The 26,224-nt window shown below is 43.2% G+C and overlaps 1 protein-coding gene across 2 annotated transcripts in view; it reads left to right on the top strand.

The window, feature by feature from the left end:
• Positions 1–2,401: 2,401 nt before the first annotated feature.
• The window catches only part of LOC124607380 (ATP-dependent RNA helicase p62-like), a 54,001-nt gene continuing 30,178 nt past the window's right edge, over positions 2,402–26,224 (top strand). The window contains exons 1-4 of one of the 2 annotated variants that reach the window (XM_047139696.1): positions 2,402–2,461; positions 2,612–2,702; positions 16,937–17,122; positions 17,261–17,386. In XM_047139696.1, coding sequence (XP_046995652.1) covers positions 2,701–2,702; positions 16,937–17,122; positions 17,261–17,386 — 314 coding nt within the window. In that variant the 5' untranslated portion in view covers positions 2,402–2,461; positions 2,612–2,700. Of the gene's footprint in view, positions 2,494–2,611; positions 2,703–16,936; positions 17,123–17,260; positions 17,387–26,224 lie in introns of both variants that reach the window. The other variant, XM_047139694.1, reaches the window with a different exon arrangement.

Here is a 26,224-nt window from a genome sequence, read left to right on the forward strand (position 1 = left end):
ATAGAATATCACTGACATACCGCTGTATTGTGAGGGTGCCACAGAAGACAAGCAAAGGGGTACTGCTGTGAGAATTAATGCCGCCATAGACCATCACTGCTGGCTGTTGGGCTGTATGGTAGGCGACAATTAGCTTGGCATCCCACAGCTATCCAGGGCATCTGTAGACACAGCTTCACCTGTCATTGGGGCTCAGTTCCAAGAGAGATTGGTTCACTGATTTGGGGGAAGGGACCAAACAGCGAGGTCATCAGTTCCATCGGATGAGAGGAGGAGGGAAGGATGAGGAAGGAAGTTAGCGATGCCATTTCAAAGGAAGTGACTTAGGGAAATCACAGAAAGCCTATGTCAGGATGGCCAGACACAGGTTTGAAGTGTCGTCCTTCCAAAGGAGAGTTTAGCGTGTAATCATTGCGCCACCACGCTCTGTTCAAGAGAGATTCATCACTGCAGAAATTCCTACTCCAGTCAATGAGATTCCAGACCAAAGACGTGTCTGGAGATGCCCCATACAGAGGAGGGACACCAACCTGACTGTCACCCACCATATGGCCTGACAACCAGAGTGATAGTCTGGAGTGCCATTTCTTTTCATATCAGGACCCCTTTGGATGTCCTCTGCAGCACGCTTAGAGCACAGCAGTACATCAGTGATATTCTACACCCTTCAAGGCAACCCATCTTGGGCTTACATTTCAGCAAGAATGCACATAGTGAAAGCTTCTGCTGTTTGCCTTCATGTTTAAGAAATCATACCTTGTCGAGCAAGATTGCTGGATATCAACTCATTTGAGAATGGGAGCATTATTGGCAGGGCCCTCCAACCATCTCGGGATTTTGATGATCTAACGCGCCAATTGAACAGAATTTGGTACAATATCCCTCAGGAGGAAATCCATTACCTTCATTGATCAATGCCAAGCAGAATAACTGTTTGCTTAAGGACCAGAGGTGTACTAATGCATTATTGATTTGCTAAGTTTGTGAAGCTTTTTCTCTTGAGCAAATTATCCAATTTTTCTGGAACTTATAATCATTTGTTTGACTGTAGCGTACATCAGAGCTATCAATTTCCATACCATTCTGATAATTCCTTCATGGTGCATCGTTTTTTTGTCTTAAAAGTGTATTATATCAATTGTAGTCGACCCTATTTCCAAGAGTCACTTAATGGAATATTAGAATATTTTCATCAGCCATTTTAGACACATCTTTCGATCAGGAGTAAAAACTGTTCACATAATTAATTTCAAATCCTCATGGTGAGCAACCCATAGTGCAGAGGATGGCGATTCAGAAATGCGCGATCATGTTTGCTTTCTGCATGCCTCATCTGAAATGGCTTGAAAACTGGCCTCTAAGAAATTTAATATTTGTTTGAGTGACCTACTGCACCTGTAAATGATAAAGGACTATTGTTTTATTACGTTTTTATGCCGTTTCAAACTGTTTACTAAGCTGTTAGAAACTTAAGAAACTAAAACAAAATAAATCAGTGACGGCAGCCAAAACATAATGAAGCTATTTATTCCTTTATCAGCACTCTGCTTCTTGCCTTACAAAATTGCCACTACCTAATACTTTGGACACGATGCATGATATACAGACCATGCAGTTAAATGCTGAACTCGCAGTTATCCGTTCGTAAAGTGGAGTACTACTGTGACTCGTTATTTTAACAGTGCTTCCTAAAGTCCCCAAACAGTCAGTTGGTTTGATAGCCATAGACAGTGAGATTCGAAGGTATGTGGGAAATCTTAAAGCGATTACTGTAATTTTTTGAATTTTGTTCACATATTGGAAATATGAAATTCTATGGAACTCCTATTCGTTGAGCTAACTGCTGGTGCTTTTGTCTTTCATTATAGTATTGGCCATGTTCTGGACTCATTGTTTCTAGATAATTGGTACATACCTAGCTGTTGTTATCACTTACAAAAGTCCAGGACGCTAATGAATAAGATCAGTATCCGACGCAGCACTTTCAAGTGCGAATATTAGTACTGCAGTTTTAATGTAAACGCAGTTTTTAGTAACGTAAGTATGATAAAAATGGATTACGAATTATTAACAGTTATGGTTTGTAGAAGAACAGATAGAAGCAACGTGGGGAAGTTAAGAACTGCAAAATTTGCTGTCGAAATAAGTTATTTGTATTAGCAAATTGATATACTAGTTTTGATGCCGATTTCAGTGTCTGAATAAACTGTACATAGAGCATCGTGTGGTGATGCTGCTTCGAAGGAAAATTTTATGGTGTTCTGTATGTTTGCTGCTTCGAAGGAAAATATTTTCATAAGTAAAGTAATGTAAAAGTATTCGACGGTGAGAAGTAGGTTATTTTTCCATTGTTAAATTTATTTATTCGTCGCGTTCTGACCTAAGCGATGGGTTATATCTTTATGTGAGGTTAGTGCTTTGGACCGCTTCTGCTTCCTCTGGCCTTTCTACCCCCCTCGAGGTAAGAACGTGGAATGAGTTTCGTATTTAAAGGTAAACTTACCTGGGATAACAGTTAATGGTATTAGTAGTAATTGATTCACGCATTGGCTATATTATAGTTTGTATGTTATTTGCCTTGCCGTTTTCTGACTGTAATTTTTGTTTACAGGTCACCGGCTTACCTCAATTACACCACATGTTGTAAGCATTGGAACCAACGTCTACAAGTTTCACCAAAGAAAAGTAATTGCCGCGAATATGTAAGTAGAAAACCACCGGTTAACTTCTTTTGGACAGTGTAGTGTAACGAACCTAAAGTGTGCGTTTTTTCATTTGTAAAAACTCTGTCACTATATCAAAGAATTGGCACCACACTTTCACGCTTTTCGGTGTAACAGAACCCAAATTAAGGAACCTGTATGATATAATTGTCCGTCATGTAACTTTTATCCATTTTTGTGAAACGCTGGGCGCGCTACATTTCCTCATCTTGTGATATTGCAGTTATGTATTTTAGTTTCCTTGCGTTTACTTTGCAGTTGTAGCTTTTATGACGAAAATGCATTAATAAGGTGCAAACATAATCGGGCTTTGTTTGAAGTTTTCCATGCAGTTTTGCTGTGGAAGTATAAAGTTCTACCAAAACATTCATTGGGTCTGAAATAGTCACTGACAGAGCGAATTACAAGGAACTGTTGGGAAATGCTATAGTTACTTAATAATACAATGAAATAGCAGTTGAAATTAAACCATGACCAATTTTTTAAAAGGGGAACATAAAAATCGCTGAACAAAGGAAGAATGTTAATTTCCTGCATGCCACACTGCACATAACAAAATTCGTTAACATGGCTTTGTTAGCTCTGTTATGTTGTCATTGCCATCAATACATTCCAGTATGATTTACAGTAGGTGTGAGGATGTGGCAACCCCCATTGTTCAGTAGAAACCACTACAATTGGCCACTGGAGAATTGTTGGGAATACCATACAAAATGGGTAAGGACAGGGAAGATGACGCAACACACCACTCTGCATTAGACTAATCATCCACGTGGAAATAAATGATTGCCATAAAAGGCTACACTGATGCTTGATAGAATAATGGAATTAAGATTATTTCATCATTGCATAATCTCAGTTAATGAGTATACAATTGTTGGACTTCATTGTAGATTGTGTTCTTTTCTCTCCACTTAAAGCACTAGCATTATCAGTGTAAATTTTTTACATTGTTCTGGCCTTGTGGCTAATTCAGTTGGTAATAAAAGCAGAATCATTCTTTGGCCTATTCAGTTTTAGATGTAGCTTTAATTTAGGCAACTGACGTGCCCAAGGTATTGGCCCCACCACCCTACTTTGCCCCAGTAGTGGTTGTTGAATGAACTGTTTTGTCACCATGAAAATCAGCATCACCTTAAATTATCAAATTGCCATCTCTAAAATGTGACTTTCAAACATATGTATATTCCAGTCCTCAATAGCTGGTTTTTCCATAGTACAATTAGATTTTGTTTGTCACAAGAGTAATGGCCAGTAGAGTTGCTACTGGAGATTACAGAAAACATCCGATTGCCTCACTGTAGAGGACACAAGACTTCATCTTGATTGTTTCGTTGGTGTCCAATGGAAACTGAAATCTAGTGGATCTGCCATTCAAAGTGATATTGAATTACCATACTCCATCTCCATTTTGCTTTATTTTTATGCCAAGGAAACTTCAGTGGTACCTGTTCTAAGAAAATCGTGCTGTAAAATGATCAGAAAGCAGTAATTTTGTCTCGTCACTACCAAATTAACTATACATAGTTGTCCGTAGTTGTGACAACATATGCAGGGATTTGAAGCATTGTACTGAAAACCAGCTTTCATCATTATTTCCATAAAAATTTTTCACAAAATGCCTAGCATCCAGCGCATGTGGTTTATCGTTTATTTATGATTCTGAAATGCACTGCTGTTGGTTTCTGAACATATTTAATCACATTCTAAGTTGATTTTCAAATGTGTGCATCGTGTACATGATGTCTCTGCGAGAGGAATATCCATCACATCTAGAAATAAGCTTTTCTGCAGCCAAAAGGAATGGGGTCATACGAGCTGAGCGGAATAAAGCCGAATTGGTGAATGCCAATTGCTGTTTATATAGTTGACTGGGTTTGGGAAAGATATTAGTTTTTATAATTACTAGCCAAATCCATAGATTCAGACTACGTGTGGAAATAAGTGACTAACAGTAATAACAGTTAAGAAATATTACATATTATCTTCTCGATGTATCCAAGAGAACGAAATTTTGACCAAAAAAAAAAAAAAAAAAAAAAAAAAATACAATTGGCCAGACCGGCCAGTCCCCGGCTAGCAACTGCTTAAGTTCTATTCTGGGAGCAGTGTGGAAAATGCATTGTATGAATACGTAATAACACTTCACCGGAGAATAAACATGGAATAACTATACCGGTAGTTCTGTCAGGGTTGGCGAAGTTAACCAGAGAATAAGTTCTGGCACAGGCAGGAATAGTTACAGAATAAGTGGTGACTTGATTGTTTGTTAGAACAGGGAAGAAGAAATGGCGACACTGCACAAATTATGGAAGAATATGAACATTCCAAACTTACATTAAAATTTTGCGCTACTACTTTTTGATGTCGTGAAATGTGAAACTATTTCCTTACAAAGCTTTTTGCTTGTAGTAGGCCTAATAGGCATTTGATTTTGGTACTTAATGAATTTTATTCTGATGTGTTAATAGAAATGACCATATGTGCCAAAACAGTTTCATTTATTTGATATGTGTTACAGTTGCTGCAATATTAGGCAAGCCTATTTCGTTTTATCTAGCAGACACATAATCAGATCAAGAAACTGGATCAGTTTAGGGTACTATTTATATTAACAGCTTTTTCAGTATTATAAGACGACAGTGTTCCCCTGCGGGTCTGGGGTAAGAATATGCCCAAGGTATTCCTGCCTGTAGTAAGAGGCAACTAAAAGGAGTTCCTCCCCCTCAAGGGGGGTAGCTAGCACCTGTGTCCGGAGGACGGTTCAACGTCTTACACTTGTGGTCATTTTGGTTTTTCGCTTTTTCTGGTTTCTTCCTTTGTTTGTTTCCTCTCTTTGTCCTCCCTCTCTTACTGCCTTCCTTGCTTTCTTCTCCTTGCTTTCTTCTCCTTGTCCACCCAATGGTCTCCGCCTTGATGTTTGAGACATTCTGTCTTTTCTCTCCCTCTCTCTCTTTTTTTTCCTATTCTTCTTTCCTCCCTGAAGGCAAGTAGGGCCCGTGCATACCCCCTGGTAAAGGCCAGGCTCGGGGAGGGGCGATTGCCTGAGCTGACACCTTCCGACCATGCCGATTGGTCCCTCCGTCCGTTTCTCGGGAGGTGTGACCTGAGGTGTAAACATTCACCTAAGGCGGGAGCGCCCTCTGAGAGGGTTTTCACAAGGAAGGAGCACGCCATCAGAGATGCTGGCAATCATGGGGGATTCATCCGCATTGGATTTTTCTTCTTCTCTCTCAACTTCTGCCCAAAACCGGAAACTTGACCAGCCACCAGTGACAAAAGTACTGCCGCCTGCCCCAAAGTTCCTCGTAGTTTCTAGATCTGAGGACGGAAAGGATTTTTCATCTGTCAACCCTTTCGTTATTCAGAAGGGCGTAGATGCCATAGCTGGACCTGTCAAGTCTTGTGCCAGGATGCGTAACGGTACCTTGTTGTTGGAAACTGAGAGTGCCTTTCAGGCACAAAAACTCCTTTGCGCCACACTCCTGTACACGTTCCCTGTCCGGGTGGAGCCTCACCGCACTTTGAATTCTTCGCGTGGTATGGTATCTACTAGATCACTCGACGGATTGACTAATAAGGAGATTCAGTCTTTTCTCGCTGAGCAGGGCGTTACATGCTGCTACCAGTGTCAGCGTTCTAACCACACCCGCCAGTCTTGTTTTAATGCGGCTAAATGCGTCACTTGTGGCAGGGATGCCCATGAGTGACTGTCCGCCTCCGTCTCCTCGTTGCGTGAACTGTCTTGTAGTGTGCCCATGCAGCGTCCTCTCGCGACTGTCCCATCTATAAGGATGAATGCTGTATACTGGATATTCGGGTCAAAGAGAAAGTGTCCACCTCGGCTGCTCGCGAGCTTTTTGCTAGTAGGAAGCCCGCACTCCTCCCAGCGGGGAAATACAGTACCGTCCTCGCCTTTCCTCGGCCTACCGGGGAGGTATCGACGCAGACATGCAATCTGACCTTTGGCGCTACGGTCATCCGTTCGGCCAGGGCTAAGATCACCTAGTCAACGTCTCCTCTTCCTCCCGTCACCCCTAAGACACAAGCACCTTCATCAGCTTCTGCCAAGACTAAGACCCAGAAGTCAGATGCACGGGCCTTCAAGAAGGAACCGTCCCGTGAAGACTTCATACGTACCTTGAACTCCCAGCCATTGACCAGTACGTACTTTGACTAAATGACCTTCCAAGATGGCTCATAGGAAGAAAAGTTCTTCGTCTCTGCCACGGCGCGTTTCTTCTCCTGCGCCACCCAGCGGTTGCCGCCCCAGGCCGTCATCTGTTTCGCCTGGCCGCACTGCAGGTAGCCAAACATTTGGCCATTCACCGGCGGAGGAAGCTCCCCCTCTCGACCATCTTAACACGGTGGCCGACGAAACTATTGAAAATATGGACGAGGACTCTCCACCTATTGATAGCGGCAGCAGTGCTTGCTCGAAGCCAGGCCCTCAGCGGCCTTCGAGGTGACCCCCTTCTTGCTTCTCCTTTTTCTTTTTCTTCGCATGATGGCACTTCTTCATTGGAATATTTGTGGCATTCACTCCAACCCAGAGGACTTAAAGTTGCTGCTACGCTTGCACTGTCAGCTCATAGTAGCTCTCCAGAAAACGAAGCTACGCCCATGCAATCGTATTGACTTGGCACACTATACCTCTGTGCATTTTTGACCTACCCCCTGTGGCAGGTATTCCGGCTCATGGAGGGGTTATGTTGCTGGTCCGGGATGATATCTACTACGATCACATCACATTGCACACTGATCTGCAGGCAGTTGCCATCCGAATTACTCTCCCCACTTCCACATTTTCCATTTGTACTGTTTACACTCCGTCGTCTGTCGCTTCTAGGGCAGACATGATGCAAATTATTGCTCAGCTACCTGCACCATTTTTGTTGACTGGAGACTTCAATGCCCACCATCCCCTCTGGGACTCTCCAGCATCCTGCCTGAGAGGCTCCCTGTTAGCAGACCTTTCCAACCACCTCAGTCTTGTCTGCCTCAATACTGGTGCCCCTACTTTTCTTTCGGACACAACTCACACCTATTCCCATTTAGACCTCTCTATATGTACTACCCAACTTGCAGGTCGGTTTGAGTGGTACGCTCTTTCTGATACATATTCGAGCTACAACTTCCCTTGTGTTATCCATATCCTGCATCATACCCCATCTCCATACTCAACTAGTTGGAACATCTCCAAAGCAGACTGGGGGCTCTTCTCTTTCAGGGCGACATTTGAGGATCAAAACTTCGCAAGCTGCGATAGTCAGGTCACACACCTCACGGAAGTCATTCTCACTGCTGCTGAATATTCCATCCCTCACACTACCTCTTCTCCACGTCGCGTACTGGTGCCCTGGTGGACAGCAGCGTGTAGAGACGCTACACGTGCTCGTCGACGTGCTTTACACACCTTTAAACACCACCCTACGATGGCGAATTGTAGTAATTATAAACGATTACGTGCGCAGTGTAGTCGTGTTATTGAAGAAAGCAAGAAAGTCAGCTGGGCTGCTTTCACAAGCTCCTTCAACAGTTTTACTCCTGTTGTCTGGGGTAGCCTGTGCCAGCAAAGGTCCACTCACCAGTTTCTGGCTTGACGGTTGCGAATGACATCCTTGTGGCCCCTGAGGAAGTCTCCAATGCCTTCGGCCGATTTTTCGCAGAGGTTTCGAGCTCCGCTCATTGCCACCCTGCCTTCCTCCCCCGAAAACAGGCAGAGGCGGCAAGGCCACCTAACTTCCGCTCCTCGAATCATGAAAGTTATAATGCGTCATTCACCGTGCGGGAACTCGAAAGTGCACTTGCCCGGTCATGGTCTTCTGCTCTGGGGCCTGATTCTATTCATATTCAAATGCTGAAAAACCTTTCTCCTGTGGGTAAAGATTTCCTTCTTCATACTTAGTCCCATCTGGATTGAGGATCATGTTCCCACATGTGGTGCGAATCTATTGTTGTCCTGATTCCTAATCCAGGGGACAAGCACTTGCCTTCCAGCTACCGACCCATTTCCCTTACCAACTGTGTCTGTGAGGTGATGGAACAAATGGTTAACTCTCGTTCGGTTTGGCTGCTCGAATCTCAACGCCTACAATGTGGCTTTTGTAGGTGCCGCTCTGCTGTTGACCATCTGGTTACCTTGTCGACCTTCATTATGAATAACTTCTTGCGGAAGCGCCAGACAGTGGCTGTGCTCTTTGATTTGGAGAAGGCTTAAGACACCTGTTGGAGGGTGGGCATTCTCCGCACCATGCCTACATGGGGCCTTTGCGGTCGCCTCCCTCTTTTTATTTGTGCTTTTTTAATGGATCGAAAGTTCAGGGTACGTGTGGGTTCTGTCCTGTCAGACGCCTTTTGCCAGGAGAATGGGGTGCCACAGTGCTCAGTTTTGAGCGTCTTTTTCTACACCATAGCAATCAATCCAATAATGGATTGCCTCCCAGCTGATGTATCAGGCTCCCTTTTCGTGGACGATTTTACCATCTACTGCAGCGTGCAGTGTACATGTTTCCTGGAGCGCTGCCTTCAGCTTGTATTGACAGTCTTTACTCCTAGAGTGTCGCCAATGGCTTCCATTTTTCTGCCGAGAAAACGGTCTGTATTAACTTCTGGCGCTACAAAGTTTCTCCCACTGTCCTTACATCGCGGTCCAGTTACTCTCCCATTCGTGGAAACATTTGACAGGAAACTTAGTTGGTCTCCACATGTCATATTTGGCTGCCCGTTGTATCCGTTCCCTAAATGTCCTCTGTGTTCTCAGCGGTATGCCGTGGGGAGTGGATCGAACTGTCCTACTTCGCCTATATCGGTCGATCGTCTGCTCAAAGCTGGATTATGGGAGCTTTGTATACTCCTCTGCACGCCCGTCCATCCTACCCCGCCTCAACTCTATACAACATCAGGGGTTATGTCTTGCGATCAGTGTTTTATACTAGTCCCGTCGAGTCTTCGCGCTGAAGCTGGTGAATTGCCACTAACCTACCGGTGCGATATACTGCTTTGTCGGTATGCCTGTCGGCTATTATCAATGCCCAAGCACCCGTCTTAACGTTCCTTTTCTGACGATTCTCTCGACCGTCAATACGGGTTGTATGTATCTGCCCTGCTACCCCCTGGAGTTCGCTTTTGTCGCCTCCTTCAGCAACTTGATCTTCCACTCCCTGCAACCTTTAGAGTGGGCGAGAGCCAAACGCCAACTTGGCTCCAGGCTCAGGTTCACTTTCACCTTGACCTCAGCTCGCTGCCAAAGGAGGTTACCCAAGCTTCGGTATACCGCTCGCGGTTTGTTGAACTTCGTTCGAAGTTCATTAATATGATCTTCATTTATACAGATGGCTCTAAGACCAATGACAGTGTCGGGTGTTCTTTTATTGTCGGACACACAGTTTCAAATACTGGTTCCATGGCCATTGTTTGGTCTTCACAGCTGAGCTATTTGCCCTCTATCAGGCTGTTCTTTACATCCATCGCCACCGACATTCTGCTTATGTCATCTGCTCTGATTGCCTGAGCGCCATCCAGAGCCTCAGTGATCCGTATCCGGTTCACCCTTTCGTGCACCGGATCCAACGCTCCCTTCAGCAGCTGGCGGACGGTGGTTCTCCGGTTACTTTTATGTGGGTTCCTGGCCATGTCGGTATCCCTGGGAACGAAGCTGCAGATGCCGCGGCCAAGGCTGCGGTCCTCCAGCCTCGGACAGCTTCTTGTTGTGTGGCTTCATCTGATTTTAGCAGGGTAATTTGTCAACGCATTTTATCGCTGTGGCATGCCAATTGATTGACACTTACTGAAAACAAGCTTCAGGCCTTGAAACCTCTCCCCACGGCTTGGACGACATCTTCACGCTCTTCTCGGCGCCGTTCTGCCCATGTGGGCAATTGCTGACGGTACGCCACATTTTAATGTCCTGTCCGAATTTTAATACACCGCATTGATCTTGGCCTGCCATGTACTCGGGATGAGATTTTAGTGGATGACCCAGGAGCGGCTGCTCGCGTTCTTCGTTTTATCCACTTGACAAACCTGTCTAAGGACATTTGATTATGCTGTTTTCTTTTAATCCCTTGCCTGTTAATGTGCCTTTTATAGTGTTGTCCTTTTTAGTTGCTGTTTTAACATTGTGCCTCACGGTGCATTCATAATTTAGTCTGGGTGCTAATGACCACTGTAGTTGTATGCCCTAAAACAACAAAAAAGACATTGTCTTTTCGTGTAGTAAAACATTTGATAAGTCCATGTAAAACTGTAGCAAGATTAGAAAGACAAAAATGCCAGGACTTCAGTATAGAAGAAATGTGTACTGTCTTGCTTCTTGTCTTTACTGATTTTATGTAACCTGTATTTAATGTTGTCACACACAACAGCAAGTTATTAGCTAAGAAGCAATAAAGAGTGCCCATTTTCTGAAGAGTTCTTGTTCTCTCATGTACAAATAATCCCATCCAGTATTAGCTGAGGGTTTTTTTTTTTTTTTTTTTTAAAGAGGTGCAGGATGTAAAACTGGCAGACTGGGAGCAGGAGAGGAACCATGGGACATTTTAATTTCCACTGTTTTGAATGTAGTTTCATGGCATCCATTACAAAGTTGGCATTACACAGAGCGAAATACGTAAAAAGCATCATTCAAATTGGAATATTAATTTCCGTGTGACTGGCACAAAAATTTTCAGTATGCTGTCCACCATTTTGCACAAGAAGTTGAAATCGAGAAACAGCATGTTCTGCAACTGATCAAGCGTGTCCGGGGTCATGTTCGGAATGTGTTATGCAATGTTTGCCTTCAATGTAGCGAAGTTTGCAGTTGGATCACTGAGCACATCTTTCAGATAGCTCGACAGCCAGAAGTCGCACAGATTAAGATCAGGTGATGGGACAGCCAAGCTGTAGGGAAATGGCGGCTGACAATTCTAGCATTTCTGAAACCACACTTCAGCAGCTGCTTAACTGGATTTGCAATGTGCAGAAGTGCACCACCTCACATAAAAATGATCCCATGAACACATTCACACTGTTGAAGAGCTGGAATGACATGGTTGTGCAGAAGAGTGTCACAGCGCTTGCCAGTGACAGTACAGGTAACAGGACCGGAAGTATCTGTTCCTCAAAAAAATATGGCCCTATGATAAATGATGCTGTAAACCAGCAGCACACAGACATTTTCAGGATGAAGTGGTACTGGTTGATTTGCGTGTGGATTTTCCTTTGCCCATATTTGACAATTCTGTGTCGTGACATATCCTGTCAGATGGAAGTGGGCTTTGTTTGTCCACAAAATCTTCCACGGCCAGTCAGTGTCCACTTCCATGCTAGCAAGAAATTCTAAAGCAAAGGTCTCTCTTTCTGGCAGGTCAACAGGAGGCAGTTTGTACACATGGGTAATTTTGAATGGATACAAAGAGGCTGTTTAATAGGATTTTATGCACCGTGCTGACGTGTATGTCCAATGTTTGGGCAATTCTCCGTGTACTACACGTTTGGACTCCACCACTTGTTTTCTCCTGCATTGCTGTGGTGACTGCTTCCCTATATTAGGTTGTACAACAAAATAACCCCTCTTTTTGAATTTCCGAATCAGTTTCACCAGACCCATGGCAGTCATCAGACCAACACCTTTTTTTTTTAAACCCTTAAGTGTCCGGAACTTCAGCAGAGTGCCATGTGCACAGTAATCATTCTTGTAATACAGTTTTACAAACAGAGCCCGATCCTGCATCGAGATAGTCGTGGCGAACATCAGACACGAGAGGAGGAAAAGCCATGTACCAGGCGTGTTAGACAAACTTCAGTGGGTCATGCACTTGACAGGTGTTTTCATTTGCGTGTTCAAACACGTAAAATGCTATTTTCACGCCCCCCCCCCCCCCCCTGCCTCTGTCATAAGTTTTCCCCCTTCTCCGATAATACTCTGTTGCAACTTGACGTCATTCTGACCAGTGGTGTTATTTCTACAGTGTTTTGAAAGCTTAACTTTAATTATAATATCCCTGTATACCAGACTCTTCAGAAAGATGTGCACTACAAAATGAACATATTTTTGAAAAGTCAATTTTTTAAATTTTTGGTGACCTATCTCAAACGCTCCAGGGAGGGGGGGACGCCACCATCTAGTATTGCCCCGGTTTAGAAATATCGGGGACTTATGATTTACAGAGCAGTCTGAGTTGTAAAGGGGAGGTGGGTAGTCTCCACGTGACCCTTGTTAACATTTAGTGATATTTGTTTATCTCATGTCAAATGAACACAAATTGGATTTCTGTGGCCAGGAGCTATCAAGTGAATTAAAGTATATCCACATATTTACGGAAGGCTAAAATATGTTGTTAGTTTCAGATTTAAATTTATTTTCACCTCTCTGCAGTCGAGCATTAGTCGTCATGCAGAACAGTGAAGTTGCTGTTGTCTGTATGCTGAGGAAATTTGGCTTTTATTAGTCTTTTCTGCTGAGGCAATCAATGTATTTGAAACAAAGTGTTTATAATTCCACACTATTGGCATAGTTGTAACTATGCAGCATTTTAAGTGCACGTTTTCATCTTCTAGCATGTATGGCATTATGCCGTAATAAAGAACCGAACAAGAGATAATACAGTACTGGTACTCGAAGAAAATTTACATCCGAATCTGCACATATGAATATGCACTTAGCCGAATTGTGCATTTTAATATGGTTCACAAAATTTCTATGCTCTTGGAGTATCCTCTAATGCCTTGTTTCTTTTATGACACGATGTAAGATCCTTTAATGTTTTACACGGAAGAACAAATGGGCTTTCTGCATCATCATGGCTGTGCAAGCACGGTGACGCCTGTTATCTGGCGCATTGTGGCAACTGCTAAAATGAACCTATTTCGAACAGGTCACAGGAAAATATTGTGAATGTTTGTTTGAAAAGTGCTACTTCCAAAGTAAATTTCCTTATATGAAAGATGAACCTTGTGTGAGAATGTACAATGAATTTCTTAAATTAGTGTTTGACTCTTATTTATTAATAAAGTCTTTGAGGACAACCATTTAGAAGTATATGCGATTGCAATCTTTCTTGGCGTATTCCACTGATGAATTCTTCTCGGGTTATCAGCTGAGTGGTGGCGTCTTGTTGCAGCGTTTCAGTGAGTTTCGTTCCCCTCATCTTCTGGCAAAGATGATTGGTATGAAGTTCATAGAAATGTTGTGACAAGACGACACCACCACTCAGCTGATAACCCGAGAAGAATTCATCAACCATTAAGAAGAATTTCGAGCCCAGAAGGGCAGAAATGTCATCAAAAACGTTACTGGCACATTTATGTGATGTATCTTAAAGTGTAACATGCGCAAAAAAGATCATTATATGTGAAAGCTTAGCTTCTCATGCAGCTTATTTATCCCAGAGACCAATACTATATGTGAAAGCTTTTCTTTTCTTGTACCAGCACTATGTATTTTAATTTAAACCACTAACTTTTCTCGTTGGTGTGTTCGCGCTACTTAAGTGATGTTTCTATTGGCCGACTTCATCACGTGTCCTATGCTCTGAATATCTGCTGTCATCGGCTGGTGAGATCATGTGATATGAGCTATGACTGGCTTACAAAAGCACATTGCAATCTTGATTTCAATGCTTTGGAAAGTAACTTGTTGCGTTTGGTGGAATTCGGATTTCTACTTTCTTGGTACAAAAATATGCAGTTTACATGTTGGTGCACATCAAAGATCTTTCCAAAATGTCCCCCCACCCCCTCCAGTTAAGTTTTCTGAGGTGCCGGGAAATTCTACACCGGTGTATAAAACCATAACCATTCAAAGGATTGATAAAGTTCTGCAGTTCTGAGGAAACATATACTGTCACTTAAAACAGAAAAACTGTGTTTCTCGCCGGGGACTTTTCCCCCCTTGTCTAGTTATGCACCCTGTCAGTGTATTAATTGTATGTATATTATTCCACATAAATTGTCGATTATTAAAAACAGGGCTTAAACAACCAGTTATGGCTGGCATACAGCTCAGCTGAGAGGAAAGAAATCATGATTGTGGTATTCCCCGCTCCTCCCACTGGTCATTAATTTACCAGGAACTTAAGGACACTGTCCTCTTCACACCTGGAATGGCAAGGGAGTTTTTTTTCAGTTTGGTGTAGCCATATGAATCACATTCTTCTTAACTTTCTGAGCTGCTAAATTCAATGTCAAACTTAGGATCACTGTAGCCATCCTCTTCTGAAAACATTGGCTAAACAGAACAGTGGATAGGATGAATGCTACACGTTTTGTTGCAGAGTTTTCAAAGCTGCACACTGGAAAAATAATACGTAGTTGCAACCACTTCAACCAAAACACAGCAGCTGGGCTACAAATGTAGGACCACATGCTACCTTGTGGCTGAACACTTAACTATCAGTGCTGATACTGATATAAACAGGGTTTTGTGTTTTTAGATCTGTTCTTAAGTGACTGCCTGATGGTCACGTAGGCTTTACATATGTTCATGGGGGACATATTGAACAGCACTCCTTGCCATATGGCTGCAGTGTTTTCACTGCAGAGCTGGCAGCCATATCCCGTGCTCTTTAGCACATGCGCTCATGCCCTGGTGAGTCATTTCTCCTATTTACTGACTCCTTGAGCAGCCTACAAGCTGTCGACCAGTGCTACCCTCGCCGTACTTTGGTAGCATCCATTGAGGAGTCCATCTATGTCCTGGAACAGTTCTGTTGTTCGGTGGTGTTTGTGTGGATTCCAGGACATGTCTGAATCCCAGGCAACAAACTTGATGACAGGCTGGCCAAACAAGCTACATGGAAACCGCTCATGGAGATCGGCTTTTCTGCAACTGACCTGTATTCAGTACTACACTGCAAGGTTTAGCGGCTTTGGGAGACCGAATGGCATAACCTCAGTACACACAACAAACTGTGTGTCATTAAGGAGACTACGAATGTGTGGAAGTCTTCCATGTGGTCCTATCGGAGGGAATCAGTTGTCCTCTGCCGGCTCGGCATTAGCCACATGTGGCTAACACATGGTTACCTTCTCCGTTGTCAGGACCCACCTCGGTGTTGCTCTGGCTCACAAATGACCGTCGTCCACTTGCTGTACTGCCCACTTTTAGCTGCTCTGCGGTGGACTTGACTTTCCCAACCTTTCTTTATTGGGCAACAATGCCTCAGCAGCAGCTTTAGTTTTACGTTTTTTTCGTGAGGGTGAGTTTTATCATTTGATCTAAGTTTTAGCGCATGTCCTATGTCCCTCTTGGGTCCTCCACCCTTGTGCTTTTAGGGTGGAGGTTTTAATGTGTTGTAGAGTGGCTGGCTTGTCCTTTTTATTCTCATGGTCAGCCAGCCATGGTAATCTGTTTTGTCATTTGTCTCTTCGACTTGTTTCTTGTGTTTCAGTGATTTTCTTCTCCCCTTTTGTCCATTTAAGTGTGTGTTGCCCTTCCTTCGTTTTTATGGTTTTTCCTTTCTCTCTGTTTTGTGTTGTCAGTTCCGCTTGTCTTATTCTCACCCTTCTGACATTGTTTTATTTGGAACAAAGGACCGATGACCTAACAGTTGGGTCCCTTCCCCCCTCTTTTAAACCAACAATCCAACACATACTAAAACCACCTTACAAATTGACTTACTTAAACACTTCATATCCTCATTATCATTTTCATTAGCCACATTCTGTAGCTTGAGGTTCAGTTTAAACTGCCAATACACATGTGATTATGAAGTATTATTACTATGTACACAATGTGAAAACTATAATTATCAGCCCTAGATAACAGTCTGAGAGTGCAGAGCAACGTACTTCCGGCCCATGTGGAAATAAATATCTAAAAAATTGGTAAGACAGCTTTTCGTGAACGTTCATAACTACAGTGTGAGGGCTAGAGATTTAGATGAAACAGGCTCGCAAAGGGATTAGCAGATATCAGAAGCATGCATGCATGCCACAATCTCAAAATTGATGACAGTGTGCTTTGGGCCCTTACGGTTCTCAGTGCCTCAATTATTGAATAATAAAATGAGCTTGCAGACAAATCTAATTTTTCCCCTGTACAACATCAGACTTGGGTATGTTTCAGAAATGTCCCATCTCTCCTTATGGAGATCAGTGTCAAAGAACTCATTAATTTCCAAGGTATTTTCTGCTTTGAGATTTAGTGCTCATGACAACCAAATAGACACATTATCTGTAAGTTACATTGTGTGGTAGCTATTTGCATTAATACTTTGTGAATTTTGCAGGTCTTTCCAAAGAAACGGGGGTGGCTATCGAGGGGGGAACAAATTTGAAGATCGCAGGGGGGGCAAAAACTTCCGGGGAAGAGATGACCAACTTGGTGGTGGACTAAGGAAACCAGCCTGGGATATGAGTATGCTTTCCCCAATAGCAAAGGATTTTTATGTCCCACACCCTAATGTGGCAAACAGGTAAGGTCATGTTTATAACAATAGCATTTGTCTGTATTGATAGTTGGGAGCTGTAGATTAACTTGGTTTATTATTGTGTGTGTTTCATCTTGGTTTGTCACTTGTTTTGTTATGTGGTAACATTTATCTAATTTTCAGGAATAAGTTTGAAGTGGATGATTATAGACGATCAAAGGAAATAACAGTGAAGGGTATTGATGTCCCAAATCCCATTCAATATTTCGAGGAGTCAAATTTTCCTGATTATGTGATGGAAAGTATTAGGTATGTACTGGAAGAGCTCTCTCCGTGTGTGTGTGTGTGTGTGTGTGTGTGTGTGTGTGTGTGTGTGTGTGTGTGTGTGTGTGTGTGTGTGGCGTGCGCGCCACCCTTTCACCTTTCTTCAAGAAGGGTGTACATTTAACAGATCGGTCATGTACAAATTGCAAAATTCATTGAAAGAATATGGTTATAAAGTCATTCTAGTTTGCGCAATAATTTCGTTGCTCCTTGCTTGTCAAGACATTAGTATTTTATTTCTCCATTTAAGAATAACATGATCTACTGTGAAATATTAACAAACCAGAAAATTATATTTTTTATTGGTTTATTTTCTCTGACAAGATTAGGAACTTGGGCCCTCTCTTAAATCTAACCATATATTCTACATAGTTGACATTTGATTCATGTCATAAATTACATGTAATATTTGATATTAAATTTTGTAGTTACTATAATGGAGGAGAAGGAAAACATTTCCATTTTTTTCCATTTGTTCATGAGTACAACAAAGACAACTTAGGAAGGCAGTTTCCAACTAAGGATTGGCAGCAGTGGGCATGATATGAGTGAAAGAGGGAGTGAGAGGAGGAAGATGGTAAACAGTTACAGATGGATAAGAATAACAAAGTGATTAACTTCTAGCTAGCTGTTCACAGGGCTGCTAGTGCAGCAACAACTGCTAAGGTAATGTGTTTAGATGCACCTTCTGTGCCATTCAGTATTGCCAAGTTGCACTTCCTATTCCATTCAGTATCGTCAAATCACACTACTATGGCTACTAGACAGTTGCAGACAATGCTTGCACCAAGTAATTTAACGAATCTGATCAGTTTTCATTGTGTGCTATTTATCTTTGAATGGCAAGTTTATTTTATGTCCCAGATGTTTGAAAGTTGTTGTGGAAGTGAGCAGAAGAGTGTGGTTGCTAAATAGAACATTCAGCCTTCTGCTTGCATTTTGTGTGGTCAGGCATGTAAGTTTTCACGCTCGGTGTGGGGGATATTTCAAGAAATTGAAACAATGGTATGACTCTTGCTGCCTCTTAATGAAGTGGAAAGAATTGTAGATGCTTTGAAGATTCATATAAGCACTGTCTTGAAATTTTGTAAGAAGAGACCCTCTGTGTAACAGTAATGGGCTGGTTCATTTCATCTGCAGACAACTGGAAAAGGGGAGACAAAATGAGTAACAAACTTAGTCATTCCAACAAGATATGCTGTTAGATGCCACATACACAAATATTAAGAGAACACCCAAACATTAAAAAAAAAACTGTGCATTGCTCACAATGAGGGAGAATTATTCAGTGGCAGTAAAACTTTTGTTTATGATTATCAGAGCTCTCGGTTTCAGGTACAAAAAATTGGTGCAAATATTGTCTTGAATGAATGCTCGAACTTCTGTTTTTGTACTGATTTGTATCTGGTTTACAAATAGAGCAAAACAAGAAACTACCACAAGGATATGAATCGCTATAATTATCTGAAGTGTTTCAAGGGGCAACTATTGGAAAACATAAAATTGGCCATCTATCATTGTAATGGATAATGCCACAGACCAGTATTTAAAAACAAAACTCCAAATATAGCAATTGAAAAAGTTGACATTGAATGGTTAAAATGTTAGTGTGAAAGTTCAGGGTAGTTGTGTAAGCTTGTGAAACAAAATAAGCCACAGTTTCAACGATGTGTTGAGGAGGTGGCAAAAGAACACATTGCCAGCATTCTTTGGCTTCCACAATACCTCTGCCACTTCAACCCCATTGAAATGGTTTGGTCATAGATTTAGCATTCTGTGGCAACAAATAATAAAAGCTTCAGTGTGACAAAAATTTTGGAACTGTTTAAGACATCAGTGGCCCAAGTAACACCAAAGAAGTTGAGTAATATTGTATGCTACACAGAAACAATTTTTGAAGAAGTGTAATAAGTGAGTGTAGAAAGTGTTATGGTAAATATGATTATATTCTTGGGCAATTCCATTGACTTTTCCACTAAACACAAATGACCTTGTCAAGGAAGGAAGTGACTTTGAACTAAGCACCATTTAGCTTTTGCTAGTGTTTGTAGACATGATATTGGCATACAGCATGCACTATGTAGTGATTATTAAGCACTTGAGCAGTTTATTTTAATGTTTATTGTTGTATTTAAATGGATTCAGATCCAGTTAGCACCCCTTCTTGTCTCAAATACACAAACTAAATGTGAATTCTTTTGATTTTTGTTAAAGAAGGTGCATGTTGTGTCTTTGTTACAATGTAAAAGTAGGACACCACAATCACTTTGTACACACAAGTGACCAGGCCATCACAATATTGCAAAGCACCTGGATTATTGCATGTTAACAGAGAACTAGAGAAGTCGGTACATAAGAGCAGTCTCACTGTTTCTCGTTCCCTTTACCTTTCTTTGTTTCCCTTATTTTCAATGATCTGCTTCGGCATTTGAGGTTCCTCTTTTTCTTCTTCCACTCTGTGCCCTCCTGAAGCCCGCCCCATGTGTCTGACTTGTAACATATGACTTCACGCCTAATTCCCAGCCACGGGTTGACAGGTATGGTTTGCACCCCCCTGGTACAGGCCAGACCCAAGGAGGGGGTATTGCCTGAGCTCCAACCTTCCCAAATTGGAGACTGGTCCCTCAGTCCAGGTGGTGTGACCTGAGGTGTGAACAATCGCCTAAGGCGGGTGCACCCCCTTGTGACGGGGCCGCCAGTTGGAGGGAGCGCGCCATTGGAGATGCTGCAATAGTGGAGATTTTCTCGCAACGAGCCAACATCTATGAAACTTAAACGGAATGAGGCTAATGATTCAAAGACCCTTCCAGCTGCACCACAGTTCCTCATGGTCTCACATACTGAAGATGGTCAGTCCTTCACCACGGTAAATCTGTTAATTATTGAGAAAGGTGTTGATGCAGTTGCCAGCCATGTGAAATACTGCTCTTGTGTACGGAATGTCACTTTGCTTTTTGAGACTACTTCTGATTCTCAGGCACAACACCTGCCTGCCATCCCACTTCTCGACGTCTACCCTGTTCGTGTTGAGGCCCATAGAACTTTTAAATTCTTCCCATGGTGTTATTTACACTAGGCTGCTCATTGGTCTGACAGAGGCCAAAATCCAGTCTTTCTTCTTTGATGAGCTGTCATGGCCGTACACTGGGTTATAAAAAAAGGTAGATTCCTCCTTAGTGCCCATCTGCACTCTTTTTTTTCACCTTTGGTAGAGTGGTGCTACCGTCAAAGATCAAAGCAGGCTATGAAAGTATCACAGTCCGACCATACACTCTGAACATGACGCACTGCTACCTGTTTCATTGTTTCAACCCCTAGAATGTTTTCTTGATACCCCACCGAATGTGTAACCTGTGGTAGGGATGCACATGAGGTTGATTGTCTGATGCCTCCTCCCCACTGTATCAACTGCTATGGTGGCCATGCTGCCTTCTCTTGGGATTGTCCTGTGTATTTTGATGAGCAGGCTGTCCAAAAGATCCGTGTAAAGGAACAAGTTACTTACCCAGTCTCTCGCAAGTTACTGGCTAGTAGCAAACCCTGCATTCTCCTGTCTAGCACCTATAGTTCAATTCGTTCCACAAAGATCATGGCCACGCAGACATGCGACCTCCAATTCCGCTCTGAGGTTGTGAAATCAGAGTGTCAAGGTAGTATTGCCATCCCCCTGCCCAGCTGTGCAACAAGTCATCAAACTCTCGCCTCAAGGGGCAAAGCCAACAGCTACCCTACCGGCAGGAAAGGACAGAAGGGGTACTCCCGCGAAGACTTCCTACATCCCTCCAGCCAAACACCCATGTCTTCTGCTGTTAACTGGAAAGGCTCAAAGAAGTCTACCAAAGGCAAACGATCTTCTGCTTCACTGGAGACGCTCTTCGACGATGTTGCCATGTGATACCTTAGCCCGGCCAGCCTCAGTGTCGCCAGTGTGCACCACCAACCGTTTCTTGGCATTAGACTCCACAGACCGACAGCGCTGCTTAGATGTTCCTAGTCAACCCATCTCCGTATCCCCAACTTCAAGCTGTTGCAGTTAGCCTTTGCCTTCCCCACCTGACTTTTCCCTCTTCCATTTATGTCCCTCCGTCATTAGATGTCACCAGGGCAGACTTCCTTCAGCTTATTGGGCAGCTACCTCCCCATTACAGCTACTTGGTGACTTTTAATGTCCATCATCCCCTTTGGGGGTTCTCCAAGAACCTGTTGTAGAGGTGTCCCCTAAACTGATCTTAATCAGCTCAACCTCTTCTGCCCTTAACACTGGGGCACCCATGTTCCTTTCTGTCTCCTTGGACACCTATTCCCATTTGGACCTATCTTTCTGCACTGCCCAGCTTGCCAATCTTCTTGAGTGGTCCGTTTTTTCTGACACCTACTCAGGCGACCATTTCCCTTGAGCTATCTGTTTGCTGACTCCTACCCCACCTGGGTGCACAACCAAATGGCAGCTTACAAAGACTGGCTGGCAGCTTTACTCCTCCCTGGCGACCTTCGATGAACAGGATTTCCCCAGTTGTGATGACAAGGTTACCCTTAATGCTGCAGAATGTTCCATTCCCTGCACTTTCTCTTTACCATGCTGTGTCCTGGTATCTTTGTGGATGAAGGTGTGCCGCGATGCAATTCGCGCACTGAGACATGCTCTCCTCATTTTTAACTGTCATCCTAAGATGGCAAACTGCATTCATTATAAACAGATGTGTGCGAAGTGCCATAGAGTTCTTTGGGATAGCAAAACAGCTAGCTGGATTTCATTCACTATTTCTTTCTACAGTTCCACCCCTTCCTCTGTCACATGGATCAGCCTCTGATGGCTCTCTAGGATTAAAGATCCATTTGCCAATTTCCAGCCTGACACTAGCAGATGATGTTATTGTGGACCCTATTGCTATCTTAAACACCTGGGGCTGCCATTTTGCGGAAATTTCGTGCTCTTCCCTCTATCGCCATGCCTTCATCGGAAACGAGTGGAGGAGGCTTGAACTGTACCCTTCTCTTCTGTTTGAATCGCGAATGCTACAATGCCGTCTTTACTAGAGCATTCTCTCAGTTCATCCTGATCCTTCACCGCTGGGACAGACGGTGTTGACATTCAGGTGTTGTAGCACCTTTTTCTTGTAGGCAAGCACTTTCTGATTAACACGTACAACCATATCTGGGCAGAGGGCCCATTTCCCGACCATCATACTCGTACCTACGCTGGTGAGGACAAAAACCTTCCTTCTAGCTACTGCCTGATCTCACCAGCTGTGTTTGCAAGGTGATGGAACGTATGATTCATGCCCAGCTGGTGTGGTGGTTAGTCTCACAATTTACTAATGTCTGCCCAGTGTGGATTTGGTGTGGCATTTCGCAGTTGACCTGTACTTAATTTGTCCCCATCTCATGAATGGTTTTCTACGGAAATCTGACTGTGGTCATGTTTTTCTATTTGGAAAAGGCCTAAGACACCTGCTGGAGAAGTGGTATCCTCCATACTCTTTACATGTGGGGCTTCCGTGGCCACCTGACCTGTTTTTTTTCTTCTTTTTTTCCTTCAGGAATTTTTAAAAGACAGAGTTTTCAAGGTGCATGGCGGTTCTGCCTTGTCGGGTATCTTTTTCCAGGAAAACTGTGTGCCTCAAGGTTCTGTCCTGAGTGTTGTCCTCTTTGCTATCGTCATTAACCCTATAATGACCTGTCTCCTGTCGAGCATCTCTGGCTCCCTTCTTGTTGACAATTTTGCCATCCATTGCACTTCTCCATGGACCTGTCTCACTGGGCGGCTTCTTCAGTTACATCTTGATCATCTTTACTCCTGGAGCATCGACAACGGCTGTTGTTTTTCCACTGACAAAACAGTATGTATGAATTCCTGGCGGCACAAATGGTTTCTCCGACCACCTTTACATCTTGGGCCCATTGCTGTTCTGTTCGTTTAAACTACGCTATTCCTGGTGCTCATGCTTGATAAGAAACTCTGGGTCCTTCCATGTGTTTTACCTGGCAGCCCGCTGTACACAGTCCCTCAGTGTCCCGCCTGTCCTCAATAGCACTTCATGGGGTGCAAATTGAACCACCTACCTCCGGTTTTACCGGTCCCTTGTCTGTTAGAAACTCTAGACTATGGGTGCTTTGTTTATGCGTTTGCACGTCCATCTCTTACGCGTTCTCAACACTATCCACCATCATGGCATCTGTTTGGCCACTGGCGCCTTTTGCACTAGTCTGGTTGAGAGTCTGTATGCTGAAGCTGCTGAACTACCAATGTCCTACTGCTGTGATTTTCTTCTCAGCAGGTATGTATGCTGTTTGTCTGCCATAACAAGGCCACCCATCTTATGCTGCCTCCTTCGATGATTCCCTTGATCACCAGTGTTGGGCACGTCTCTCTCCTCTGTTACCTCCTAGAGTCCGCTTTCGGCGTTTGCCTTGGCCGCTTAACTTCACACTGTCCTCAACTTTTCGGGTGGTTGTGAACCCTTCGCCATCTTGGCTTTGTGAAGTGGCCTGTGTTCACCATGGCCATCATTTTCTTCTAAAGACACTACTCCTGCTTCGCTCTATCGCCTTCAGTTTCATGACATTCGCATGGAATTTCGTGATGGTACCTTTGTGTACACTGATGGCTCTCTGACTGACCGTGGTGTTGGGTGTGCCTTTGTCATTGGCGCCCATGTCTTCAGATATCAGTTTCCGGCACACTGCTCAGTATTTACAGCTGAGCTCTTTGTCCTGTATCAGGCCACGGAGTACATCTAGCAACACAGTCTTTTCAATTGTCCTCTGCTCACTTTATCAGTGCCCTTCAAATCCTCTGTGTGTTGTACACCGCCCATCTGTTGGTGCAATGGGTCCAGGAAAACTGTCACTTGCTCACTCTTGGTGGATCCGCTGTGAAGTTTATAAAGGTTCCTGGTCGTGTCTGTCTGCCATGAATTGCTGACGCTGCTGTCAAGGCTGCAGTCCTCATACCTCAGCCCACTCGTTCCTGTATTCCCTCCAGTGATCTCTGTGTTGCTGTCTCTTTGGCATCAGCATTGGTCCTCCCTTCATGGGAATAAGCTCATTATTAAGCCTCTACCAATGGCTTGAATGACCTCTTGGCCCTCCCACCCAAGTTTTAAGTGTCAGCCACTTCTTGATGGAATGTCCATTTTTCACCGATTTACATTCCCGCTTGGATTTGCTGTCTCAGTTATTGACCATTTTAGCTAATGACGCGCGGCCTGTCAACCACCTTTCACTTTTTGTCCATCAAAGCAATATGGCGAAGGCCATTTAATTTCTAGTTTTGGACCTCCATTTCTGTATGGTGTCCATTGTAGCCCTTTCTCCATGTCCCTGTTTTTAGCTGTCTTGTTTTGTCATTTTGGGATTGACATTTAGCTGTATTTTAACTCCTCCCTGTTTCCGTGTTCTACAGTTGTGACATGGGTACGTATGACCTCCGTTATTTTTGTGCCCTAAAACAAAACAAACAAAAACACACTGGAGAACAGAAATCACCCCCTTCAACGTTCAGGTGTGCTTTTTATCAATTCCTTATTCTGTTCCAGATATAATAAAAAATTAGGGAAAGTTACATGGTTGATGTAGAAATGAAAAAGAGCAAAAAGTCTAAATGAGGGAGGATGGTGGCATTTGCTTTTCTGTTTGATAGAAGAAAATTGGCCACATACATTAATCTTTAGGAAAGTATTATAAAGGGGACAGAAATTGCAGCTTCTCCATAAGTGTTTAAAGTGTGGGTCATGTGCAAGGTCATTCAAAATTTTTGTGTTTACTGTAGAGTATAGTGAATGTTTTACCTGAAACACATTCTCTTTCCATAATACTTTTTTTTCCAGCTCTTTCCTGGATGATAACCCTGACTGATCCAAACATGTACAGTAGGTACATCATTTTTGTCTATTGTCTGCAACTTGACATTTGTCTTTTGAAAGTTTGCAGTATTATTCGAAAGTTCTGACACATTGTGGAAGAGTTTTTACATTTCAGAGTTCGACAAGTGATAGCCATTAGCCATATTAACTGATTTTTGATTACCTCGTAACCTCCACCTTCCTATTGGGCCTACTGGATTGCGATTTAATCGACTGTGATCACGTGTGCATGATTCAATTTTGCAGTGCTTTAGGCTGTTTCTGAAGGAAAATAATACTGTTTAGTAGTAGGAAGAATGTTTTGAAATTTACTTTATCAGATGTGCAAACAAGTCTTTAAAAACAGTTGTTGTATATATTAATATGCAGAAAATAAATTCCGTGTTGTTAAAAGTAAACTGATAGTGTTCAGAGTGCTGCAGTGTGGGCTGGAGTAAGTCATAGGACACTGAAACATCATAGGTAATGTTCATTGATGGGTTCGTGGAGTATCTTGAAGAAATAAGTTTCACTTTCTGCCACCAAATGAAATATGGTCAGAATGTCGAATGTTTCTATACCCTGTGCTCTTCGCCAATGAGGGATGTCTCCCTCCTAACACCCACCCACCCGCGCGTGGGATTGCTGGTTGGCATGCGTCTAGCTTTCCCTCTGCTGGGATCTCCATCTGCACTCACTGGACTGCACCCCGTTTCTCTCCTCCTGTAACCCCCCTTGGATGGTCCCTAGACCACGGATTAGGACTGCTCTCTTGCAGGGTCCTAAGGTCTCTGTTGCTCCTATGGTTTACTGGCGTCTTGTATGTGCCATCCTTGCAGAGTTCTAGCGTGCCACCGTCTTTTACACTGATGGTTCTAAGACTACTGATAAGGTGGGATACGCTTTCGTCTCCTACCAGATTCGAGCACCATTTGTTACCAGGATTGTGTAGTGTATTTACAGTAGAGCTTCTAGCCAT

This window comes from Schistocerca americana, chromosome 3, assembly GCF_021461395.2.
Source record: "Schistocerca americana isolate TAMUIC-IGC-003095 chromosome 3, iqSchAmer2.1, whole genome shotgun sequence".
Lineage (NCBI taxonomy): Eukaryota > Metazoa > Arthropoda > Insecta > Orthoptera > Acrididae > Schistocerca > Schistocerca americana.